Source organism: Sebastes fasciatus, chromosome 24, assembly GCF_043250625.1.
Source record: "Sebastes fasciatus isolate fSebFas1 chromosome 24, fSebFas1.pri, whole genome shotgun sequence".
Classification (NCBI taxonomy): Eukaryota; Metazoa; Chordata; class Actinopteri; order Perciformes; family Sebastidae; genus Sebastes; species Sebastes fasciatus.
Window position 1 is genome coordinate 10,177,252 of NC_133818.1, and position 22,439 is coordinate 10,199,690.

The window sequence follows — 22,439 nt, forward strand, 5'->3', positions numbered from 1 at the left end:
GCGGGCCTCGCGTCGTGTGAGGCAAGCGGGAGAGCAAATACTATTACTATTACTGAGGTAATAAATAAAGTCAGAAGTAGGCTCGTAAAGTAATACGTTTTTTTCGTCCACCTTTCAGTTCAAGCAGTGGTCAACAGCGGTTGGCTGCGCCCACGTTCCACACATGCGTACCAGAAAACAAGACGGCAACCTCAGAACAACAAGAAGACCAGCTCCTCCAAGATATGTCAGGTGAGTACTTTTGTGGTCTTGATGATACAAAAATGTAGATTGCAACAAGATTTATACTTTGAATATCGAACCCAATCAAATAACAAAGGCATAGACAAATTATCAGAAATAGGCTTCATGAAAATGGTGTTTAACCCCTTAAAGAGGATATATTGTGCTTATATTCAGGTGCATACTTGTATTTTGGGTTCCTACTAGAACATGTTTAAATGCTTTAATGTTCAAAAAACGCTTTACTTTTCTCATACCGGCTATGCTGCAGCACTTCTTTTCACCCTCTGTCTGAAACACTCTGTTAGAGCAGTGTTTCTGTGGGGGAGAGTAACTCCCTTTGGCGTGGACTTTGTAACTTTTTCAGATATTTTAAATGCACAAAAAACTATATAACACACTAAAGGAAAGGGCAAAAGCACAATAGGTCCCCCTTTAATAAACTCATACTGTGCACCCAGAATTTCTGCGCACCCGCTGAACTTTATTGCAAATTATTCAAATATACATGTAGAATTTGATGGGGATGGTGCAGCCCATAGAAAACACAGAGTCTGGGGTGTAAATATTTCACTTTGTGTAAACATCATAAAACTTCAGAATATATACGATGCTGTCAGACACTGTGGAATAAGATGATTCCAACAACCGTAAAGCTACTTAAGGGAAAACAAAACGAGGAGGCTGTATCTTTTGAAGTAACTAAATCATCATAACATAAGTTACTTTAGTATTAAAGTATTTTTCCATGCCTGAGTGGCCGCTGGAAAGCAGAGCAGGTGCTTGGCGTCTTAATCCAAGACGCTGTGTATCCATTTCCTCCTGATAATGTTGTGTCTGTATTCTCTGGATGCAATAAAGGCAAGAAACTGTCAGAAAGGACAACATGAATTATTTCAAGTGATATGTCGGGAGACCGCTGCATAGATGCCCTTTAGGAGTTGTCAGTTTGATATCTCACCCAGTAGTGCACACACACACACGCACACACACAGATGCTGCACACACGGCGTCCAGTCAGAAATTCCTCATATAAGAGGACAATTAGAGTGTCTCATTTTCCCCCTAATATCAATCACACAGCTCATGAATAAAGACAATTAGGTCCTCATGATTCCATACAATTGCATCTGCCCTTTGAGCTCCCCCTCCGATTTGGGAGCGACGCCTCTTGGGTATATGGCGCTCTCATCACGGCGACTCAGTGTGAGCCGCCGCAGTCAATAATAGGAGACAAAACAGAGGAGGCAAGGGCCCGGTTTCAGACTAGATCAGATCCTCCGGACGCGTGTCACTCTTCATTAGGGAGGCGGGGTAGCAGGGGATGCCCTTAAGGTGAGGATGGCCACAGAGCGGAGGGGGTAAAGGAAGGAGGGAGGGGGCGGAGTGGCAGCTGTGGACAATGACAGAATCTGTGTCCAAGGGCCCCTCAGGCCAAACACCAGCTCCCCTCCACCCTGAACTGATCTCTCGCCTCTAGACCCACCGACGAGGGAGGGAGGGAGAAAAGACCGAAATAGACAGTCACACTCAGTGGACTTTCTATCCAGACTTGCTGCACTCAAGACTCCGGCTGACATTGATGTAACACACCACATCAATGCGTCTAATGTCATATTCATAGAAATGTGATTGGTTTACCTCAGGCATGGGTGGTTCCCCTCACCGCACAGCAGCTTGGATAATGTCAGGTATTAATCTTTCATAGCCTCCGTTAAATTAAGCACTTTGATTTCACTTATTATTAATTTATACTGATTGCTGCAATGTTGCCGTACATGCAGGCGAAGGCGGTGACTAAAGGATAGCCTTTGCCTTTTGGGAAGACAGTAATCTTTACACAAGTAAGAATTAATGTTTCTTAGTGTAAATATTTGCAGAGTGGGAGAATCCTAACCTTGAATCCTACATGCTCTTTTTATACATTTTTGACATACCCTTCTATATTCTTTCACTCCCTAACCTTGAACCATGCAGGTGGTTTCACATAAAAAAACAAGAGAGACACAGGTCCATTGTAGTTCACACAGGGTAGAGAGAACATGGTCCTGCATGTTTTTGCAAAGGCTTTTGCCTTCTACACAGCAGTAAATAAAATATATTATAACAGTAAAAAGGCTGATTATACACTACAGTATGTAATCCACGTAATCGTGAACCACTAAGTATAAAGAGTGACAAACGCTGCGTAGGGAGGAGGTCTAGGTGGAAGGTCGGGTCAAAAAAACACCAGACGTTCACTCAGGAGATCAGTGTTCATACCCAGAAAAAACAGAAATTAACGTTGATTTATTTGTCACGTAACTTCCGTACTTATATTCGTAGTTATTTTAACCCAAACCACGATCTTTTCCTAAACTTAACTAAGTAATTTTGTTGCCTAAACATAACCAAGTTGTTTCCTGTGAAGACAGAAGATTATTTTGAAAAGAAATTGGAAAATGTGTATCTGGACATTCATAGGAAAACGCATGAAAAATGAGGAACAACTTTTTGTAAGATATACTGACTGTTGTATGAGGATATGTTGAACATTGACATAATATCATTTTTTAAGTGGATTGGTTGAACTTGCTATAAACATCTTCTTCCAGCAGTTACAGACAAATATTATCTTTCATTCAGAGTTGTGGCAAACACAAGTCCCATATTCCCTCTTTTTTAGCCGTTTTTGGTCTCTTTAGTTCTCCGCTATGTTCCCCAGCTTCTCGCTAACTGTGTCTGTCTGCTTTTTAGTGCTGAGTAGGTGTGCTTTGGTTTTTATTAGAGCTTAAAAGAGCTATTAGAGCTTTTTTTGTTGTTTTCACATTGCCATTTGATCTTGTTATTACAAAAATATCAGTTATAGCCTCTTAAAGTTTTCAGTCCCGGTAGATTTGGCGACACCTGTGGTTACTGGTTGTAACAGTAAGTGGGGTTTAATACCACAGCAAACACTTGTTGAGCAGCTACTTTCTCAGAAATACAACAGAAGAGCAACCGGTGTATCTCTTGACAGTGCAGCCAAACAAACTTAAATTGTTTTAATTAAGAAGTGTTGAAAGAAGTAGGAAATGTTGGGTTAGGCCATCGTCTGGCTGTCGCCTTCTTGGTTTTTGGTCATCACCATCTTGGGTTTTAGCCGTCGCTATCTTGGTTTTTGGCCGTCTATTTGACTCTAAATGGGACCATAATTTACTAAATGAACGTCATGCTGTATTGAAGAAGATTCAAAATTACTGAATATAAATACATTAAATGGCTATTGCAGAAAAAATGCTGAACATAAAAATGTGGTTTGATATCATGAAAATCATGGAGGACTACACCTTTAATTACCTAAAAGTTGATATCTTATCCCACGTCGCACCGAGCACCGCAGCATCAACGCAACTGATGTTTTAGCAACACACGTGTTTTTGTCATCAGCAATACATCAAACTTGTCTCAAAGAGGACAATGGGGCGTTGTGACGGAGGGCTGCGGCGCTCTCCCGCCACACGTAGGTGGCACACACTCGCCTTATTAGCCAGGTCAAACATAATCAGTGATAGACACGGCAGGGCTGCTTAATTATGGCTGGCAGCTGGCAGCGGGGGCCTTCCTTTAGGGGCCGGGTTATGCCCATGCATGAACCCCCCACCCCCACCCTCCCTACACCACCACCACCCACACTGCCCCAAATGAAGAATAAATCTAACCTCCCTTTTGTTTGGGAGTGATGCATGTGGCAGCCCCTTCATTTAAAGCGAGAATAAAAATGTGGACAGAATTCAGGATTAATAGAGGGGAATGGGGCATTAAATTAGTGTAATTGCGAGGTAACAGCGTGTGTGTGTGTGTGTCTGTGTGCATCAAGGTAACAAGAACCCTTTTCTCAAAACAATGCACCTGAGCTACTACAGGGCTCCGATTTTTCAATTTCATAACACAGAAAGCTGCACTTTGGATGACACGACAGATGTATGCACACGGCAGCTTCCTCCCAACTAGGCGCATAAGCTCCTGTCGCAAACAGCTTGTAAATCTGCACTTAAATGAGAGCAAGCGAGCGCCCTGCCTGTCTGCTGCGTCACCGGAGAAATATGGCTTCATGAAGTTTGCGACCAACGCGAGGGGGGAGAAAGAAGGCTGATATACTGCGTGATTTGCTTCTACGCCAAAATGTTGCTGTCCACTCTGTGCGTGCAGCGGAAAAAACAGCTGGGAGAGACAGAAAGAGAGACGGCGTTTGAAGCCGCAAGCAGTTGTGCACTCTTGATCTCCCAAGGCTGTCTGTCTGCACACACACTCGCACACATGCAGACCCCCTGATTCAGCCCCCTCTGGTATATTGATCCACTTCATTCTGCCTCAATGAGATGCAGACAGCATCCCGGCACCCAGACCGCTCATAATCATGATATAACACACGGCCGTATTGAAACCTGCCATAGGAAAGGCATAAATCGGATAATGCAACAGCCGGGGATAATGAACAATATCGGATGACATATCGATGTTGTTACGCGCGGCACATAATGAAACATAAATGTGAGATGTTTTGAATTGGTGCACCCATGCAGGAGCAGCTGTTTTTTTTTTTTTTGTATACAGCGTGCAGGGGAAGTTATGAAAGGAGCCGTGCACTTTTTAAAGCTGGACCTTGGAGCGCTCCATTCACACTCTCTTGCCGTGTGTTTATGTATGTGTGTGTGTGCGTGTGTGTTGTGGATGTGAACTTAAATCCACCTTCCCTCCCCTCCCTATCCCCTTCAGCCTCTCCCCATCACATCGCACCGTAGCCATGGCAACTATTCTGATCGATCCAGTGCCACCTAATACCAAATGTTTCTCCAAACCAAAACTTAAACAATCAGGCGGTCGTGAGCGGCACGCCGGCGAGGTGGCAGCTCCAGCAGAGGAGCATGATGGGAGCGGGCGTTTAGTCAGTGTTGTTGTGAGCTGTGGCAAGATGGTGAATTCACCTCAATAAAATGTGTGCTTTGCAGACAAATAATACGACTAATGATCACTATAAAATCATAAATAGATACTAGGGCTGTCAATTGATTAAAATATTTAATCGCAAATCAATCGCACATTTTTTTATCTGTTCAACCGTAAAGGGAGATTTGTCAAGTATTTGATACTCTTATCAACATGGGAGTGGGCAAATATGCTGCTTTATGCAAATGTATGTCTCTATTTATTATTGGGAATCAGTTATCAACACAAAACAATGACAAATATTGTCCAGAAACCCTCACAGGTACTGCATTTAGTATAAAAAATATGCTCAAATCATAACATGGCAAACTGCAGCCCAACAGGCAACAACAGCTGTCAGTGTGTCAGTGTGGTGACTTGACTATGACTTGCCCCAAAACTGCATGTGATTATCATAAAGTGGGCATGTCTGTAAAGGGGAGACTCGTGGGTACCCATAGAACCCATTTACATTCCCATATCTTGAGGTCAGAGGTCAAAGGGCCCCCTTTTGAAAATTGATGTCCAATAATAAATATATACATCCATTTTCATAAAGCAGCATCTTTGTTCACTCCCATGTTGATAAGAGTATTAAATACTTGACAAATCTCCCTTTATTTTGAACAGATAAAAAATGAGTGATTAAAATGTGATTGATCACGATCAACTAAGGACATTCATACAATTAATTGCGATAAAATATTTTAATCTATTGACAGCCCTAATTTTGTAGTTTCATATGATACCAGTATCTTCATTCTAGCTTTAAAACCCTGCTACAAACAAATACATACAAATCGCAAGTTGCATTAATGCGTTAATGGCGTTAAAACGAATTTGCGCAAACGCGTTATTATCATGTTAACTTTGACAGCCCTAAATTATAGATGTTTCTCGTCAGTTTATTTGAAAAACAAATGATATTACTGTGGCCCTGAGAGCTCAACACACTGCAACTAAACAAAAGGAAATGAAGAATTGCCAATTTGAGAACCCATTAGTATTGGGACACGGAGTGAAAACACTCAGTACGAGCTGCAAAAACATTTTCTAAATGCTGCCAGATCCGCGGTATAATACAGACGAAACAAAGAAAAATCCAATGTACAGACTTTAGTGGCTGCCCAGCAGCTGGAGGGGTTGGATGTGAGGAGGGATGTGTCACGTTTACTTTATGTCAACAGCCATGGATAGCTGGTCAGGGTTCAGGGTTCACACTGTGATATTTCACCATGTCTCCGTTCCCTTAAAATCGCAGCGCCAGTATCCAGAAGCGACGCCGTCTCTCGTAGCTCTGTCTGTCTGCGTCTTTTTGTGCGTGCGGAAGGGGAAGATGAACAGAAAACCTTCCAAAAAATCAAACACAAGAAGAGGAAGAAGTGAGGAAGAGAGAGAGTGAGAGAGAGAGAGGAAGGATGAATGAAGAGAAAGCTTATTACCAGAAAACAGATGGCCCCCCAATTCACAGCGGCCCCACAGGGACGTGGAGGGACAACTCTTTGCACCTCCGGGTTACCAGCGCCGCAGAGAGGGGCGGGGCTCCTAAACACGACTCTGTGTGTGTGCACTTTTGTTTGTTAACTTGTAAACAAAAAGCAAATTTGTGACATCCCTGGCATGGCGCCACTCTGGAGATTCCCCAGGAGTTTTCGCGTTTAAAGGCTATTTGTTACGTCTGAAAATGGATCTGGAAAGGTGACAACAGCGGGAGTTTTTCCTCTGCGGATGCTGCAGAAAACATCAGACTTGCATATTCAAACTGGCGGAATAATCCTTTAAAAAAAACACACATTTGGCGTCCCCTTTTTATTTCATCAAACCCGTCACTCAACATCATCGCCGGGCGAGCTAATGTCACAACATCCGTAAAATGAGATCTCACACGCGCTCAAACATTCACACCCTTACGCGTGCATATGCAACTGTACGAGTGGACACACACACACACACACATGACAGGCAGTGAGTGGAAATGAAGGATTTGGAGTTCCATCCCGTTACATTATGCAGCAGATGGCGTTCAGGCCAAGCCCGGCCAGGCCTCTCCCAGGAGAGAAGGAGTGAGAGAGAAAGAGGGGAAGATGGGGGAGGTGTAGAAAAGAGGGGTGAGGGACAAAGCTGTTGTTTTTTTTTTTTTTACTTGCGTGAACGCACGTGTTTGTTTCCTATTTTTTCGACGGACTCCCTCTTGGGTAGAATCCTCATCGTCTCCTCTCCTCCTCTCCTCGCCTCATCCTCCCCCCCCCTCCACCCCCCCGCCCCCTCCTGCCCAGCTGAGGCTCCACCTGAGCCCAGCCACGGAGGCCCCGACCCCAGCTGACCCGCCGCCGAGAACAAGGAGGCAGAGGAGGGAAAAGGTGAGAGTGGAGGGAACGATAGGTAAAGCGCTGTAGGTTTGTTTTATGGAAGGAAAAGTTCCCACTAAACCCGCATCTTTATTATTTCACAAGACTCCCGTCTTAAAAGGATGGACGTGATTATGTCTTTCAGCAAAGCAGCTGTATACCTCGACTAATTTGAACAAAATTCACACACACACACCGCAGTCGACTTGATCAAATGCCACAATCAATACGCACACACACACATACAAAGCGGCCAGCTAAGTCCCCCCAGATCTTTGCCCCCCGGCGCTTTTTGTTTTGTGTTTTCCGAATTAATTGAGCCGACGCTCAAGTGTGGGGCCAGATGTCACTGCGACCTGTGGGGATTATTAGAAATCTGTTTCCCTCATTGTTTACGCGGACCCCTCGAAAACCACGACGCCTCGCGCTCGTCCCGCGGAAGTTTCGCCCCCGAACCAGATTGCTAATGTACAAAATAACAGTCTCCGGCTCCAAGAATGGACACAGGGCCTGGATATCGACATGTGGGGCATTCTGGGACTTTTCTGTCCCACCTCCAATGACCATGGCCTGTGCCCAATGACCACCAGGGGCCCCCTGATGCCCTCCCGGTTTGGCCCGAACAGCGGCATGCTCCTTGGCACGGCTCTGGGCCTAATGAACTCATCAGCCAGCTGGAGGCCCTGGATGGAGGGATAGGGGCCACTCGGGGGAGGCTGCGGGGCCAGAGGGAGAGAGAGAGGGAGAGGGAGAGAGGGGCAGCCGGTCGAGGTGCTAGGTATGAGGAAGATGGAGGTGTAGGAGCTCACCAACATAGTAAATGAGGCAGGTGCAGCTTCAGAGGGGGGTTGGGGGCCAAGACAGGAGGGTCAGCGGTCAGGAGGAAGAGGTATGGGAGGCTGTGGAGATGGAAAATATAGGTCTGTGCTGAACAGGGATGGAGAGGAAGACATGGAAGCAAGGGCTGGATTTATGACTCTGTGGCTCCAAAATGGAGTTCAGATGAGCAGCATAACACCCGATTCGACTGTTATCAGGCCATTAAAGGTGCATTGTTGCTCGCTATAAACATCATAGATGTGGGTCAGTAGGGGCCTACTATGCCTACTACGTTGTAAAACAGCATGAAACGTTACGTTTTGAACACAAACTAAACAGCTTCTTTAGCTTTAGGCAACAAAACCACACCAAAAGATCGTGTTTTGATTTAAAATAACTACATTTTTAAAAGGGAAATTAAACGCTTGTTAACACAAAGACAACCTTGCAAACCTCAGTCTACTGGGTGAAAGCCGTGTCATAATTATTACGGTCGCTAGAGGTCGCTGTCATCTTCTTTTATTCCTTCTTTCAGTGATTGACCATGTGAATAGATGACAAAACATACTAGTGGGTGTAGATGGCCCCTACTGACCCACATCTATGGGGTTGATAACCAGTGATAATGCCCCATTTAATGACTTGATAACAGTTTGATCGGCTGAGCAAACTAGACTGTTTCCCGTCTTTATGCTAAGCTAAGTTAGCCGACTGCTTGCGGTAGCTTCATATTTAGCGTACAGACATGAGAGTAGTATCGACCTTCTCATCTAACTAATCATTGTCTATGGAGCAGTTCCAAACTTTATACGTTTTTTGAACAAATTTTAGTTTAGCACTCTAGTTTTTGGATTTGGGAGATAGTTGTTCATGTTAACTAATATTTGTTGCACTGTCTTAGACAATAGGAATAACATGTATGAATTTGAAAATGGGTGTAGTTCCCCTTTAAAGTCCAAACAACTTGTAATCCTTATTTATCAAGAATATAAGTTGACATTTTTACAGTGTAATGAGAGAGTAAAAGTCTTTGTGTGAATTGCAGAGCACAGCTGGCTCGTTTGCTGACTAATAATGCCTCCTCTCGCTCTCTGAAGTCATCACACTTAAGTCAGCACCATCAACAAGACCCTATCATCCCGTTCACTGCGCACTCCACAAACTCATCATCCTTTCCTCCCATCTCTCACTGCTCAGTCCCAAGTGTTTTCTCCCAGTGTGTGTGTGTGTGTGTGTGACTGCACGTCCATGAGAGAAAGTGAGCACCTTTGTGTGTCCATATGTGTCTGGGTGGCGGCGAACACGCTGCGGGCGCCCTGCTGGGAGCACAGATGGTGCCGAGGCCTGCCACTGCAGCGCTGACGATGGCCACATTCTCACATGGGACCCCCAGCTTTCTGGATCCCACACCTCCTGTTCAGGCCTGAACCGACACCCCTCCCCCCCACGCTCCCTCTTCCACACACACACACACAGGAGGCCAGGGTCCAGCCGATTTCACTACCCTGGAAGAAAAGACAGCACATGGACAAGTTGGCGTTCACACACACTGCCCAGAGTGTTCCCCCGCGTGTGTCCGAGTGATGCAAATGCGAGAAGAGTTCCATCGCTGTCAAATTAAGAGTTTCTGATGCTAAACGCTCAGCCGCCACAACTTCCGCCGCCTCCCTTTTTTGTGTCTCGCAAACGGCGTCTTCTCCCCACTCCGTCTTCATTTTTGCACACTTTCATTTTTCTCCTCTCTGTCTTCTCTTTCCGGCCTCTAATACCTTGTCTCCCTCTCCCAGATGCCCCCTGTGGCTCGCCGTCCACCTGAGAGAAGCCTCATACATCTCCTGACAAAGTGACTAATCCTTCCCATTTCACAGCTCCATCCCACTGCTCCTGAATGTTCAAAACTGTGTGTGTGTGTGTGTGTACCCGTGTGTGATAGGTGACAGGTGGGAGTATGTCACACGAGTTCAAGGTGTTTTTTTGTTGTAACAAGCGGCTCAGACAGCTGCTGACTGATAAGAGAAATAACCGCATTACACTCGTCTCGTCACTTCGCAACTTTCTGATGACAGCTTCTTTAAAATGACGTCCACCTACACAAATCTTTAAAGCCTTTACAATTCTTTTAGCCTTCGCCTGAATACAATGTGATGCTTTCCAAAAAACTCCGGTTTCAAATTTGCATCTTATTTCCTCAGAAACTCTGCAGTATTAGGCCTCAGCTGGATCGGTGATATAAGCCCTGCGAAGAATAATCATAACCATAAATCAGTGTACTGCTTCCTGTGTGTCTGCCAGTTCTGAATGATTACGGGAACCACAGTGAGAGGCCGTTTCAACCTCCTAAACTCCTGTTCCTGAGGTGGTCTTTTTAATCCGACTTTTCTTCAGTCCCGATAGCGATACCTGGGCTTTGGGTATCGGCTGTATGCCTCACTGTGGAAGTGATTGACATCATTCTTTTATGTGTAAGGCAACATCAGGCTCGCCTTAAACATTGCTTTCCTAACTTCATAAAACAAAATGTAACAAATAAATACATAGATATAAATTTAGTGTATCGTTGTTTATTATTAAAATAATAAATCGTACACTAGCAACTTCTTCTTCAAAATCTTCAAAATTAACAGAATTACAATGGAAGGTGTAAACCTTTTTAATGCAACAACAAATTGGTCAAAACGTAAACAGGAATTAAAATTTCAGTATATAATGTATATAGTATGCAAACAAATTTATAGACCTGATATCCGATCCAGCATCGGTATTGGTGCCCATCTTCTAGCACACATGAAATAAAGAACTTGATACCATTGGCCACTTTTGGGCAACACAACAAGCTGTAAACACAACGCTGATATCACCTTTAGAGTCAATATTTTTGTTTTTGAATTCTTACAATTTCTTTTGGAGGTTGAAATGTGCGATAATATGTCTTGTTAAAAGGATTTAGTGTTGAATCAGTCACATCTGCAGGCATGATCTTGCCGTGAAATACCTGGTCCTGTTTCTGGATGTTCATACAGTATTACATGTGATTGGAATAGATCTTCTTAAACAGAAGCGTGATCTGATGCAAGATTCAGTGCACAACAAATACCAGCATCATTATGACTAAACCAAGCGTCATCCCTCTGACTGAAATGACCATTCTCTGGTGACTGCACCACCCTGCAGTTTGCCTCGCTGTCTCCACAGTCGGTACATCAGCTGGGGGATGTAATTGCAGCAGGCACAAACAAAACAGCCTTGGAGGGGTCCTTCATGTCTTTGGCCGAGGGCCTTGCGGACTGAGGAGGGGCCCGGGTGACGGAGACCACCAAGCATAGACCATCTCCACTTCTCCGTCTGTGGAGCAATTAGGGTGGTAGGCCATGTGTGTGTGTGTCCGTGGGCTCCAGCTGTCAAGAGGCCTCTGTCTCCTGGTCCTGACATGTCTCCGATACACCCCGCTGTGAGTCTCTCTGTGTCACACACACTCCACGGACCCGGCCGGAGCCCAAGGCGAGCTGTCCGTCATCTCACACACATGTGCACATTCTCTCTCTCTCTCTCTCTCTCTCTCAGGCACACACACATGCTGAGTTTTCACTGATCCTTCTGGCATTGTGGTAGTTCTTCTCTCTCTCACTCACAGTGTGTGTGTATGGCGGTGGCTGCGGGCCACGGCAAGTCATCCGTGCTTCCCCTTATCGTTTTAATCACCTCGTTAGGCGCAGCTAGTCCCCACACTTACTGGCCACTGTCCCTCCTCTGGAACCGTGCCCTCATGACCCGATGCTGGTGGTGCCACCAGGCAGAGTGATGCATGATGGGAGGAGGCCTAGAGTTGAGTAGGGTAGTACCCTTCTCAACTCTAGCCCTCCTCCTACACTACCCGAGTAGAGTAGGGTAGAGAAGGGTAGAGTAGACTACAGTTGGGTAGAGTAGAGTAGGGTAGAGTAGAGTAGAGTTGGGTAGAGTAGGGTAGGGTAGAGTAGAGTAGAGTAGAGTTGGGTAGAGTAGTTTAGAGTTGGGTAGAGTAGAGTAGAGTAGGGTAGAGTAGAGTAGGATAGAATAGAGTAGGGTAAAGGAGGGTATGGAGTAGGGTAGAATAGAGTAGAGTAGAGTAGAGTAGAGTAGAGGAGAGGAGAGGAGAGTAGGGTAGGGTAGTTTTGGTTTTCAAAATCCCTTTATTTAACATTTGCAGGGAAAAGAGAAACCAGATCACTGTCTCATCATCACTATGATCTGAACAAAAAATCAGTCATTCAAAACCAGTAAAGTAATTCTCTGATCAGAGATTAATAAAAGAAAAACTCTCCATCCTCCAACCCCCCCAACAGTCCATGTGCGGCTGAAGGCCTGCACATTGTCCATCATATGGTAGTATGTGTATTCCACCCTCAGTCGGGCCTTCAGCAGTCCCTCCAGAACCGGTACCAAGTCAACGCTGCCAGCACCCTGAGCCCGATTCCTGCGCGTCAGCCAGATGGCCAATTTGGCAGAACCAGACAAAAAAGTTCACCAGTATTTGAACGGTCTTTTTTTTAGCACTGTATTTAGGACCAAAGATAAACAAATCAAAAGAAAAAAACTCCCCCGTGACCCTAAAAACCACCTTTTTAAAAGCATCCCAGAATACCGCTGTCGCTGTTCCTACCTCGTGTGAAACCAGATGCCAGCGTTGACTTATATGTCACGTAACTTCGGTACTTAAGTTATATCACTTCCAGAGTTATTTTAACCCAAACCACAATCTTTTCCGAAACCTAACCAAGGTGTTGCTTGACTTTCGTAAGAAAACGAACGCAAAAATGAGGAATAACTTTTCGTAAGATATCATAGGAACCATTGTATGAGGATACATTGATATGTCATAGACAACACTATACTACACTATAACTATAGTTAGTTACTCTGCAGATTAATATCCATCATTAAAACACTTAGAACATGTAATGCACTGCTAAAGATTATACCAGTGTATCCCACCTTATGAACAAAGCAACGTCTAGTTGGGGCGCCTTGTCATGTTTCAGATGTCTCTGACTTGTTAGCAGCACCACCAAAGAGACATTTCCCCTCTTAGTGGAGCGGGTAACATCCATTCTTCAATCAAATCGTGCAAATAGTGATACAAGCACCAAATTTGGCATGATGATTGCCGAGGGGTCACTAAGCAAATATAAACGATTGGCCACTTGAAAATCCAAGATAGCCGCCAAATTGACCTGCTGATAATGATTTATCTCATAGACATTCATCTACTTGGTCGACTTGAGTGATCTTGGTGTCATGCTGGATCTAATTTTGATAGTTTTAACGGTTTTTAACTGCAATATGGGTATGTATCATATGTATCACTATTTGCATGATTTTTCCACTATCTAAACTTCTCCCATGGTTTCATTTTAATAATATCTCATAAAAAAATAATTAAAAATCAAAGAAAATTCCAAAGGATGAATCTACATTTTTGAGTGATTGACAATTGCCTCCGTTGAATGAACAGCCAATAGGAACGCTCTCTCTCTCTGAAATGACCTGTGATTGGTCAAAGTCTCCCGTCACGGGCTATATTTTTTAAAGCCAGGAAAACAGAGCCATGAGGAGGTGCAGAAGTCTAGTTTTCTCTCAGAACCCTTGATATACAATATGCTGAAAAGTTGTTTGGGAATTTTTGCGCAATGATGCAAAAATCATTCTACCTACTGACACTTTAAATTAGTCTTTATATACATCGGAAGTAAATAATAACAAATAGTGACAAATCAAATGTATTTCAGGAGTAAAATCACAATATTGCTATATGGGCTATGCAGAAACAAGGAATCAAATATGGAAAAAGTTTAATTTTAATCTTAGACAGCAGATGATATGATAAATCAAAAACACGGATGCTGTCTTAATTAAAAAACAACATGACACAAACAAGTCTGAATTTTCCATCTACCTCCCTCACTGAACTGTTGAATCACCCCCTTGGGAACAATTATCCCTTATCTTAGCTCACCTTATCTTATCTTAAATGACAATTAGAAAGATAAAAGGCATTTTAGAATAATGACTTCTGACTTTTAAGCTATGAGATTTGTTTTAAGTTGAAAATCTCCCTCTCTCTCTCTTTCTCTCTCTACTTGCATTTTGAAAATTATTTTTTCAGAATCACCTATGCACATGCACAAACTCAACAACAACGTAGTATTTATTTATCTTTTCTCCCCATCTTTTATCATGCACACACATCTCTGCTTTCCCTTTGCCCACTATACTCCCACGGGAGGGAGAGCGCTTGAGGGCTGAGGGGCGTGAAGAGAGGAGGAGGAGGAGGAGGAGGAGGAGGAGAAGGAGGAGGAGGAGGAGGTGTATGTTTGTGTGTGAGAGAGAAAGAGAGAGAGAGAGAGAGGGCGGTGTTAGACAATACCATTCCTCAAATATATTCCATCCTCTCCGTCCCTGTAGTGAGCCTTTATTAGTCGGGATCGCTTGGATCTTATCTCGCATATGACAACTGGGTGGAAGAAAGACTGGAGGAAAGAAAAGAGAGAGAGAGAGAGGGGGATTATCTGTGAACCAGCTTCCGATCCGCTCACTCCTGACACGGGGAGAGCTGCGTTTATCTCGCCCCCTTTATCTCCATCTTCCACCGGTGGATGGACGAGTAGCCCCGGCTGCACTTTCTCCACTATATCTGCCTTCTATTGTCTCTCCATCGCTGGGATCACACGGGGGGCTGACTGATCCCTCCTCACATCATTATTATTATTATTATTATTATTTTAATCTACTCAATCATCTGTAAGACTTTGGGACTATTTTTGCAGAAACATTCCCCCTCATCCCACAGCTTGACGTTTAACCCCATGTTGCAGGTTCGAGGCTAAAAAAAGTCAAACTAATTTATTTATTATTTATTTATTTATTTATTTTTTATTCGTATTGAACATCTTGATGGTTGCTGCGGTGGAATATGAGTTAATTTGGAGTTGAGTCAAGTTCGTTTCCAGAAGATTTCGCCTCCCAACTCTTTGTCAAGGTGAGTCCCAAATGTAGAAATAAATTCTACATACACTTAAAAATTAAGTTTTTAAATGTGTCTACCTGTATTAGCTAGCTATTTTCTATTTTTTTATTTTATATATATATTTTTTTTAATTTTTTTTTTAACTTATCCCCGTTTTATAAAAAAACACAATAGCTCCAATAATTCCATGTCCAGCAGATGTCAATATTATTTTTTTGCCGTCTTATGCCTCCATGCTGTCAAGTCACCGTGGCCTCAGCCAAGCAGATGTGTTCATCACACTGTGACAGATGGCCAATTCTGATTATGTTAATTCACAAAAAAAGGGAGTTTCTCCTTCTGAAAATGATCACAACTTGCATTATTCTTTTTTTTTTTTTTTTAAATAAAAGATATTAATTTGAAACTAAAATAAAGCACTTTTAAAGATTCGTTTTTCCTAATTGTGGCTCTTTTTTAAGGCCTTGGGCTTTAATAAATTATTTTTCATCATTCATTATTTATGGAGTTTAATGTTATTATGCAACGAATTTTTGTATTTATGGGGGGCCCTGGCACCCAGACGAGCCCCCCGCTGTGTGCAGCTCTCATACTGGGGCCTCAGGGTGGCAGAAAACACTTCAATTTAATTGATATTTTTTCATTATTATTTTTGTGAGTTTCGATCAACAACAGGCGTATTAAGAATATACACATACGAGGCTCATTATTTATTATCTTATATCCTCCTGTGACCCAGCCCATTGACATGTGTCCTCTGTAGTGGACATTTTGTCCACATGCATATCCTTTTAATCTTTTGACTTACTCTTATCAACCCCTGGTGTATTGTAAAGAGGACATCATGGGCTTTCCAGTGATATGGCATTAGTTTTTTTTAATCAAGTTAAGATAAGATAAGATGAACCTTTATTCATTATTTATAAATTCAGGTGTCAAAGCAGCAACATCAGCAAACAGAGTGAAACACAGGAGAGGTAAAGGCATACAAAAAATATAAAAACAATAATAGAGATATAAAAGATACAGAGTGAATGGGTGAACATAGTGTGTACAGTCCATCAATAAATAAATGTAGTATGTGCAATAAATAAATGTAATATGTGCAGTCTATAAAGTGGTATATAGGATGTATAGTGTAAAGTAACTGTAAAGTGCGCCAGTGGTTAGAGTTCAAGATGGTTGCAGATAGTGCATGTGTAAAGGTAGAAAGTGCATGTTTAAAGGTAGATAGTGCATGTTTAAAGTTCTTAAAGTCCTAATAGTTCTAAAAAAAAAAGTTGAATGTATTCTTGGTTTAATATCACTCTACGGCCATAATCTGTTCATTATTTTTTTTAGTCTTTTCACACTGAAATGGTCCTGTGGTCCACTGCAGTGGATATGCTGTAAAATAAAAAATACAGTTTAAAAAGCCTAAATTGTAAGATTTTCTTTTAACCCTAAATAGGAAGGAAATCACACACAAAAGTAATTGGAAGACTCTTTTTTTTACTCGGTTCCCAGGAGGTTAAAGATATAAATGTGTTGCACAGGTTGCATAAATCAATTTTTTAATGTGTTTTTTTCAATCAAGTTGAATGTATTCTTGGTTTAATATCACTCTAAAGCCATAATCTGTTCATTTTTGTTTAGTCTTTCCACACTGAAATGGTCCTGTGGTCCACTACAATGGTGTAAAATAAAAAATAAAGTTTAAAAAGCCTAAATTGTAAGATTTTTCTTTTAACCCTAAATAGGAAGGAAAATCACTTTTTCATCTCTTTTTTTACTCAGGAGGTTGAAGATATAAATATGTTACACAGGTTGCATAAATCCATATTTTAATATGTGTTTTTTTTAATCAAGTTGAATTTATTCTTGGTTTAATATCACTCTACAGCCATAATCAGATTTTTTTTTTTTAGTCTTTTCACACTGACAGTGGACATAATGTAAAATAAAAAAATAAAGTTTAAAAAGCCTAAATTGTAAGATTTTAGATTAGGTTAAATATATAAATTTGTTGCACAGGTTGCATAAATCCATATTGTAACAGTTTGTCCACACTTCCAGGTTCTTTTAGGAGGAGCGACTGTCAACAATAAAGATATAAAGATGATGCTGAGCCCGGACCAGACGGACAACGACCTCTCCTGGACTCAGTCCGACCCGGAGAGCATCCTCAGCGGCCTCAAGTCGGCCGGCTGCACCTCGGACGAGCCGGGAGGAGAAGATGAGAGGCCCAAGTGCAAATCCGACCAGCCTCTAACCCGAGAGGAGAAGAGGAGGAGGAGGAGAGCCACGGCCAAGTACCGCTCTGCGCACGCCACCAGGGAGCGGATCCGCGTGGAGGCCTTCAACGTGGCCTTCGCAGAGCTGAGGAAACTACTGCCCACCTTGCCTCCAGACAAGAAACTCTCCAAGATCGAGATCCTCAGACTGGCTATTTGCTACATCTCATATCTCAATCACGTGCTGGATGTGTAAAAAAAAAAAGAAAAAAAAAAGGGACCCAAATTGTTTTTTGGGTTGTTTTTGGACTTGGGGTGTCAATTTTGGGTATGGCAAAGTTGTAGGGTGATGGTGATGGTGATGATGGTGATGGGGGGCCAGTATTTTTGTAGCTCTTGCTGATTTTGTGCAGAGATTTCCTTTAAATTTGTCACTTTATGAGTGGAAAAATTTGATTCTGGATTCCCAACTCTCACAAGACATGTTACAAAAAAAACCTGGATGAACATTTAAATAAAAATATGTAATCCCAGGTTTTAATATTAAAAAAAGTGACCCAAATTGGTTTTTGGGTTGTTTTGGACTTGGGGTGTCAATTTTGGGTATATGGCAAGGTTGTAGGGTGATGTGGGGCCAATATTTTTGTAGCTTTTTTGTAAATTTGTCACTTTCTGGGTGGATAAAATTGTATTCTTGATTCCCAACCCTCAAAAAACCTGGATGAACATTTTAATTAATGGAGGGTGTATAAAAATATGTAATCCCAGGTTTTAATATAAAAAAAGAATCAGCCAATTTTAGCATTCAGGGCCCAAAATCTCTGAAATAATTCCTCCTGATTCCACCAAATGTGGTCGGATTGCTGGGGCTTTGCCATACCTGCTATAGTTGACTGAGTTGACCCCCAGTGTGAGTCCAGTGTTGCAGAGTGAAAGCTTTCAACTTTGAGTCCACTGAACAAAAGCAACAAGCACAGAGTCGTTTGAGCTGTTAGATGCAATAATTATAATTATTATCTGACATACAGTTGGGGGGGGGATGGGCTGCAAGAGCCCTGCAGGCTTTCACTCCCAGAGGTGGGGGAAAACAATGTGTGAAAATATCAAGAAAACTTTCCACATGAAATCTCCCCAATAAATGATATTAGTTGAATCCTACCTAATGTCATGAATATATTCAAAACGAAATCCTCCCCTTGAAGTCTCAATTTGAGGTCCAATAAAAGAAAAACACACATTTTTTCCACACATCGAAACGAAAGGATGTAATAGCTGCTTTAGATCTTAGTTTAGATGTTTTTCCGTTAAGGAAGAAAAAAAAAAAAGTGCCACTTATGACATATAAAATTGTGACCTTAATCATTTTTTTTTTTTTTTTTAAAGTGTATGGAATTATTTATTTAATTGTGTTAATATTTAAGGCTAATTTATTTATGTTGATATATCTTAGGCTGGCGTCCTTTTTTTGTATAAATGTTTGTTGCTTCTATATTTTAGGCTGTGAAACTTTGGAAAGTGATGGTGTTCTACTCTTAAAAAATGGCACTTTCTGTTGATCCATAGCATAAATTATTTGTTTGATGTATGTCATATTTTTGTTTTGTTTTTAATGTCACGTCTATTGCCTATCAATAGCAACGATAAGCACTTCAAGATGGGGTTCAACGGCCTCGTAAATGTTTATTTCCCTAAATTGTTGTGTTCAGAGGTTGCCCTTAGAATGAGAATCTGCTTAAAAAAATAATTCAATTTTAAAAAATGTAATCATATGAATGATTATGTCAAACAGGATTCAGAAGCAAACCTTTTTTTTTTTGCTGTTACCAAAAAAAATAATAATTTCGAAAAAATAGTCTTCTCTTCAATGTTTTGATGTTCTATTTTTTGGTTTATTTATTTGTGTCTGCTTTGTATTACGAAATCCAATAAGTAATTTTATAGTGAAGAAAAAAGCAAACATATCCTCTATCCAAAGATTTTTTGTCTCTTCAGGGTTGTGTAGGCTACTTGTTGCTTTATGCAGATCTTTTGTAGTAGAGGTGTCGTGTGACAGCTGGTTTCTAATGGACAAACTTTTCATATTTTCCGGTTTTATTTTGAATTAAAACGGAAATACTTGAAAAAAAATGCCTTTTCCTGTTTCGAAATATTTTTTAAAAAAAAGCTTTTTTTTTGAGTTTGCAATGTAAAAAGAAAAAAATGTGGACAGCTGCTAATAATCAGCTGATTTGAATGATGCGTGCTGCGCAGGATGACGTCATGCTCACGCACATGTCAGTGAGTATTGGCCATATCTTTTGTAGTAGAGGTGTCATGTGACAGCTGGTTTTTAATGAACAAACTTCATATTTTCCGGTTTTATTTTAATATAAAACGGAAATACTTGAAAAAAAATGCCTTTCCTGTTTCGAAATATTTTCAAAAGAAAGGTTTTGAGCAATGTAGAGAAAAGAAATAGCAGCTGCTAATATTCAGCTGATTGGAATGATGAGGTCAGGCTCATGTCTGCAAGTATTGGCCATATCTTTTGTAGTAGAGGTGTCATGTGACAGCTGGTTTCTAATGAACAAAGTTTTGATTTTTTCCAGTTTTATTTTGAATTAAAGCGGAAATACTTATATTTTAAAAATAAAGTTACAAAGGTTTTTTTGAGTTTGCAATGTAGAGGAAAAAAAATAGCGACAGCTGCTAATGTCCAGCTGATTGGAATGATGCCTGCAGTGCAGGGTGACTTCATGCTTACGTCAGCTAATATTGGCCATATCTTTTGTAGTATAGAGGTGTCATGTGACAGCTGGCTTCTAATGAACAAACTTTTCATATTTTCCTGTTTTATTTTTAAAGTGGAAATACTAATATTTTCAAAATAAAGATTTTTTTTAATTTGCAATGTAGAGGGGAAAAAAAGGGACAGCTGCTAATATTCAGCTGATTGGAATGATGCATGGATGACGTCAGCTTCACGCTGGCACGTGCACGAACGCTGGATGCTCATGCAAATCAGCACTCTCACATTTAGCCCACTGTAAACACACACAATGCAAGGTGGAATAAGTGCAGTTTAGCATACAGATGAAAACTCAGCCCTACTGTACAAACACAATACAAGATGAAATAAGCCATACAGATATAGAAAGCTCTGCACACACACATCTTCTCTCTCTCTCTCTCTCTCTCTCTCTCTCTCTCTCTCTTCTCTCTCTCTCTCTCTCTCTCTCTCTCTCTCTCTCTCTCTCTCTCTCTCTCTCTCTCTCTCACACACACACACACAGTGGTCAGCAGCTAAAGGCAGTGGTAGCTTACATGTGTGCTCCTGGCTGAAAGGCTCTCTCCCTCCCCAGAGAGGGGGCAGGTGTTACTCCAGACGAGCCAAGACAACCAAATTACTGGCCGTCTGGCACCTCCCGTGGGAAACCCGGGGAGAGAGGAGGGATGGGAGAGATGGAAATTTATGAGCGAGTGAGCGCCGAGATGTAATATTGCCAAATGGTATGAACAAAAAGATCCAAATATTTATATTCATTTGTGATGTACACGCCTGTTCCCGATCGATTGCGCTATAAAAAGCTTGTAGTTGAGTTACAGAGCAGGAGATGTGTGAATGCTTTTATCTGAGCCACATTAGATTATCATGAGTGAACCTGTTTTTGTTTTTTTTGCACAAGCATTGGGTGGCCCCAGTGGGAACCGAACCCTTCACCCTGGAAATGCCACAGTTAAGCTGTTCCAATTGAGCAACAGAATATGTCAAATATGTATGATTAGAAACTCTATCTATCTATCTATCTATTTATCTGGGCTGTGTATTGGCAAAAATCTGGTGATACGATATGTATCATGATACAGGGGTAACAATTCAATATATTGCGATTTTTAAATTTATTTTTAGGAAAACTGACATAGTATACACATAGAACCCATTTTCATTCACATATGAAAATGGCCATGCCAGTGCCATGCCAGTTTTTCATCGCCAAATTTTAGCGTTACGTTGTAGCGTTATCTAGCCTCCTTCTCAACAAGCTAGTATGACATGCTTGGTACCAATGGATTCCTTAGATTTTCTAGTTTCTAGTTTTCACGACAACCTCTGAAAGATTGAATAGTGGCCGGGCCCAATGGTGGTCCGCCGATTTTTAATACGTATAATTAATAATCAATACAGTGTTTTGGAGAATTGATACACTATCCCACAACATAATATCGCAATACTCATGTGTATCGATATTTTCTTACACCCCTATCTATCTATCTATCTCTCTATCTATTTATCTATCTATCTATCTATCTATCTGTCTCGGGTGGCAGCTGCTGCAGTGATGTTTTTTAGCGAAGCCATGTTTGTCGTTTCAAATCTTTTTATCTGCGGAGACCGAAGGTTGCATGAAATGTTCTTTCCTTTTCAGCTCAAGGGCCTCCTGTGTCTCGTTTTTTTTTTTGTATTTGGCGTCTGTCAGTTTGTCTGTCACCTGCCTGCCTGACTTTTACCTTCAGACGAGTGCACTCACACGGGCTGAGAAAGTTTATATGGTGACAAGGCTGCTATTACGAGTCGTTGGAAATGAACTTAAAGAAAGGCTCTGTAACTTTTGAAAGAGGAAATAACACATTGTTCCTCTTACAAATGAAAAGTTGAATTCATAAGAAGTAAAAACCCACCCTTGCTAATTTAAATACACTCAGGCTTTGCTGCTGCAGCATTAGTTGGTCTGGTATGACCAGGTGAATGTGGTGGCTAATGTTGGCAAACTTTAGATATGTTGTACAACAGACATTACTGTTAGTTTGCTCAGTTTCCGTATCGCATTTAGCGCATCAACTCTGTTTGCACAATTGAGGAAGTTTTATTGAGTTTTGCCGTTTCCATACATAATACATATGAGCTGTCCG

General features: G+C 41.7%; 1 protein-coding gene across 2 annotated transcripts in view; it reads left to right on the forward strand.

Annotated features, from left to right (window-relative positions):
• Positions 1-18,650, forward strand: part of LOC141763242 (helix-loop-helix protein 2-like) — a 43,669-nt gene extending 25,019 nt beyond the window's left edge. Inside the window, exons 5-6 of one of the 2 annotated variants that reach the window (XM_074627773.1) lie at positions 119-231; positions 17,392-18,650. In XM_074627773.1, coding sequence (XP_074483874.1) covers positions 17,434-17,805 — 372 coding nt within the window. In that variant the 5' untranslated portion in view covers positions 119-231; positions 17,392-17,433 and the 3' untranslated portion in view covers positions 17,806-18,650. Of the gene's footprint in view, positions 1-118; positions 232-14,696; positions 15,349-17,391 lie in introns of those variants that run through there. The other variant, XM_074627774.1, reaches the window with a different exon arrangement.
• The last annotated feature ends 3,789 nt before the right edge of the window (positions 18,651-22,439 follow it).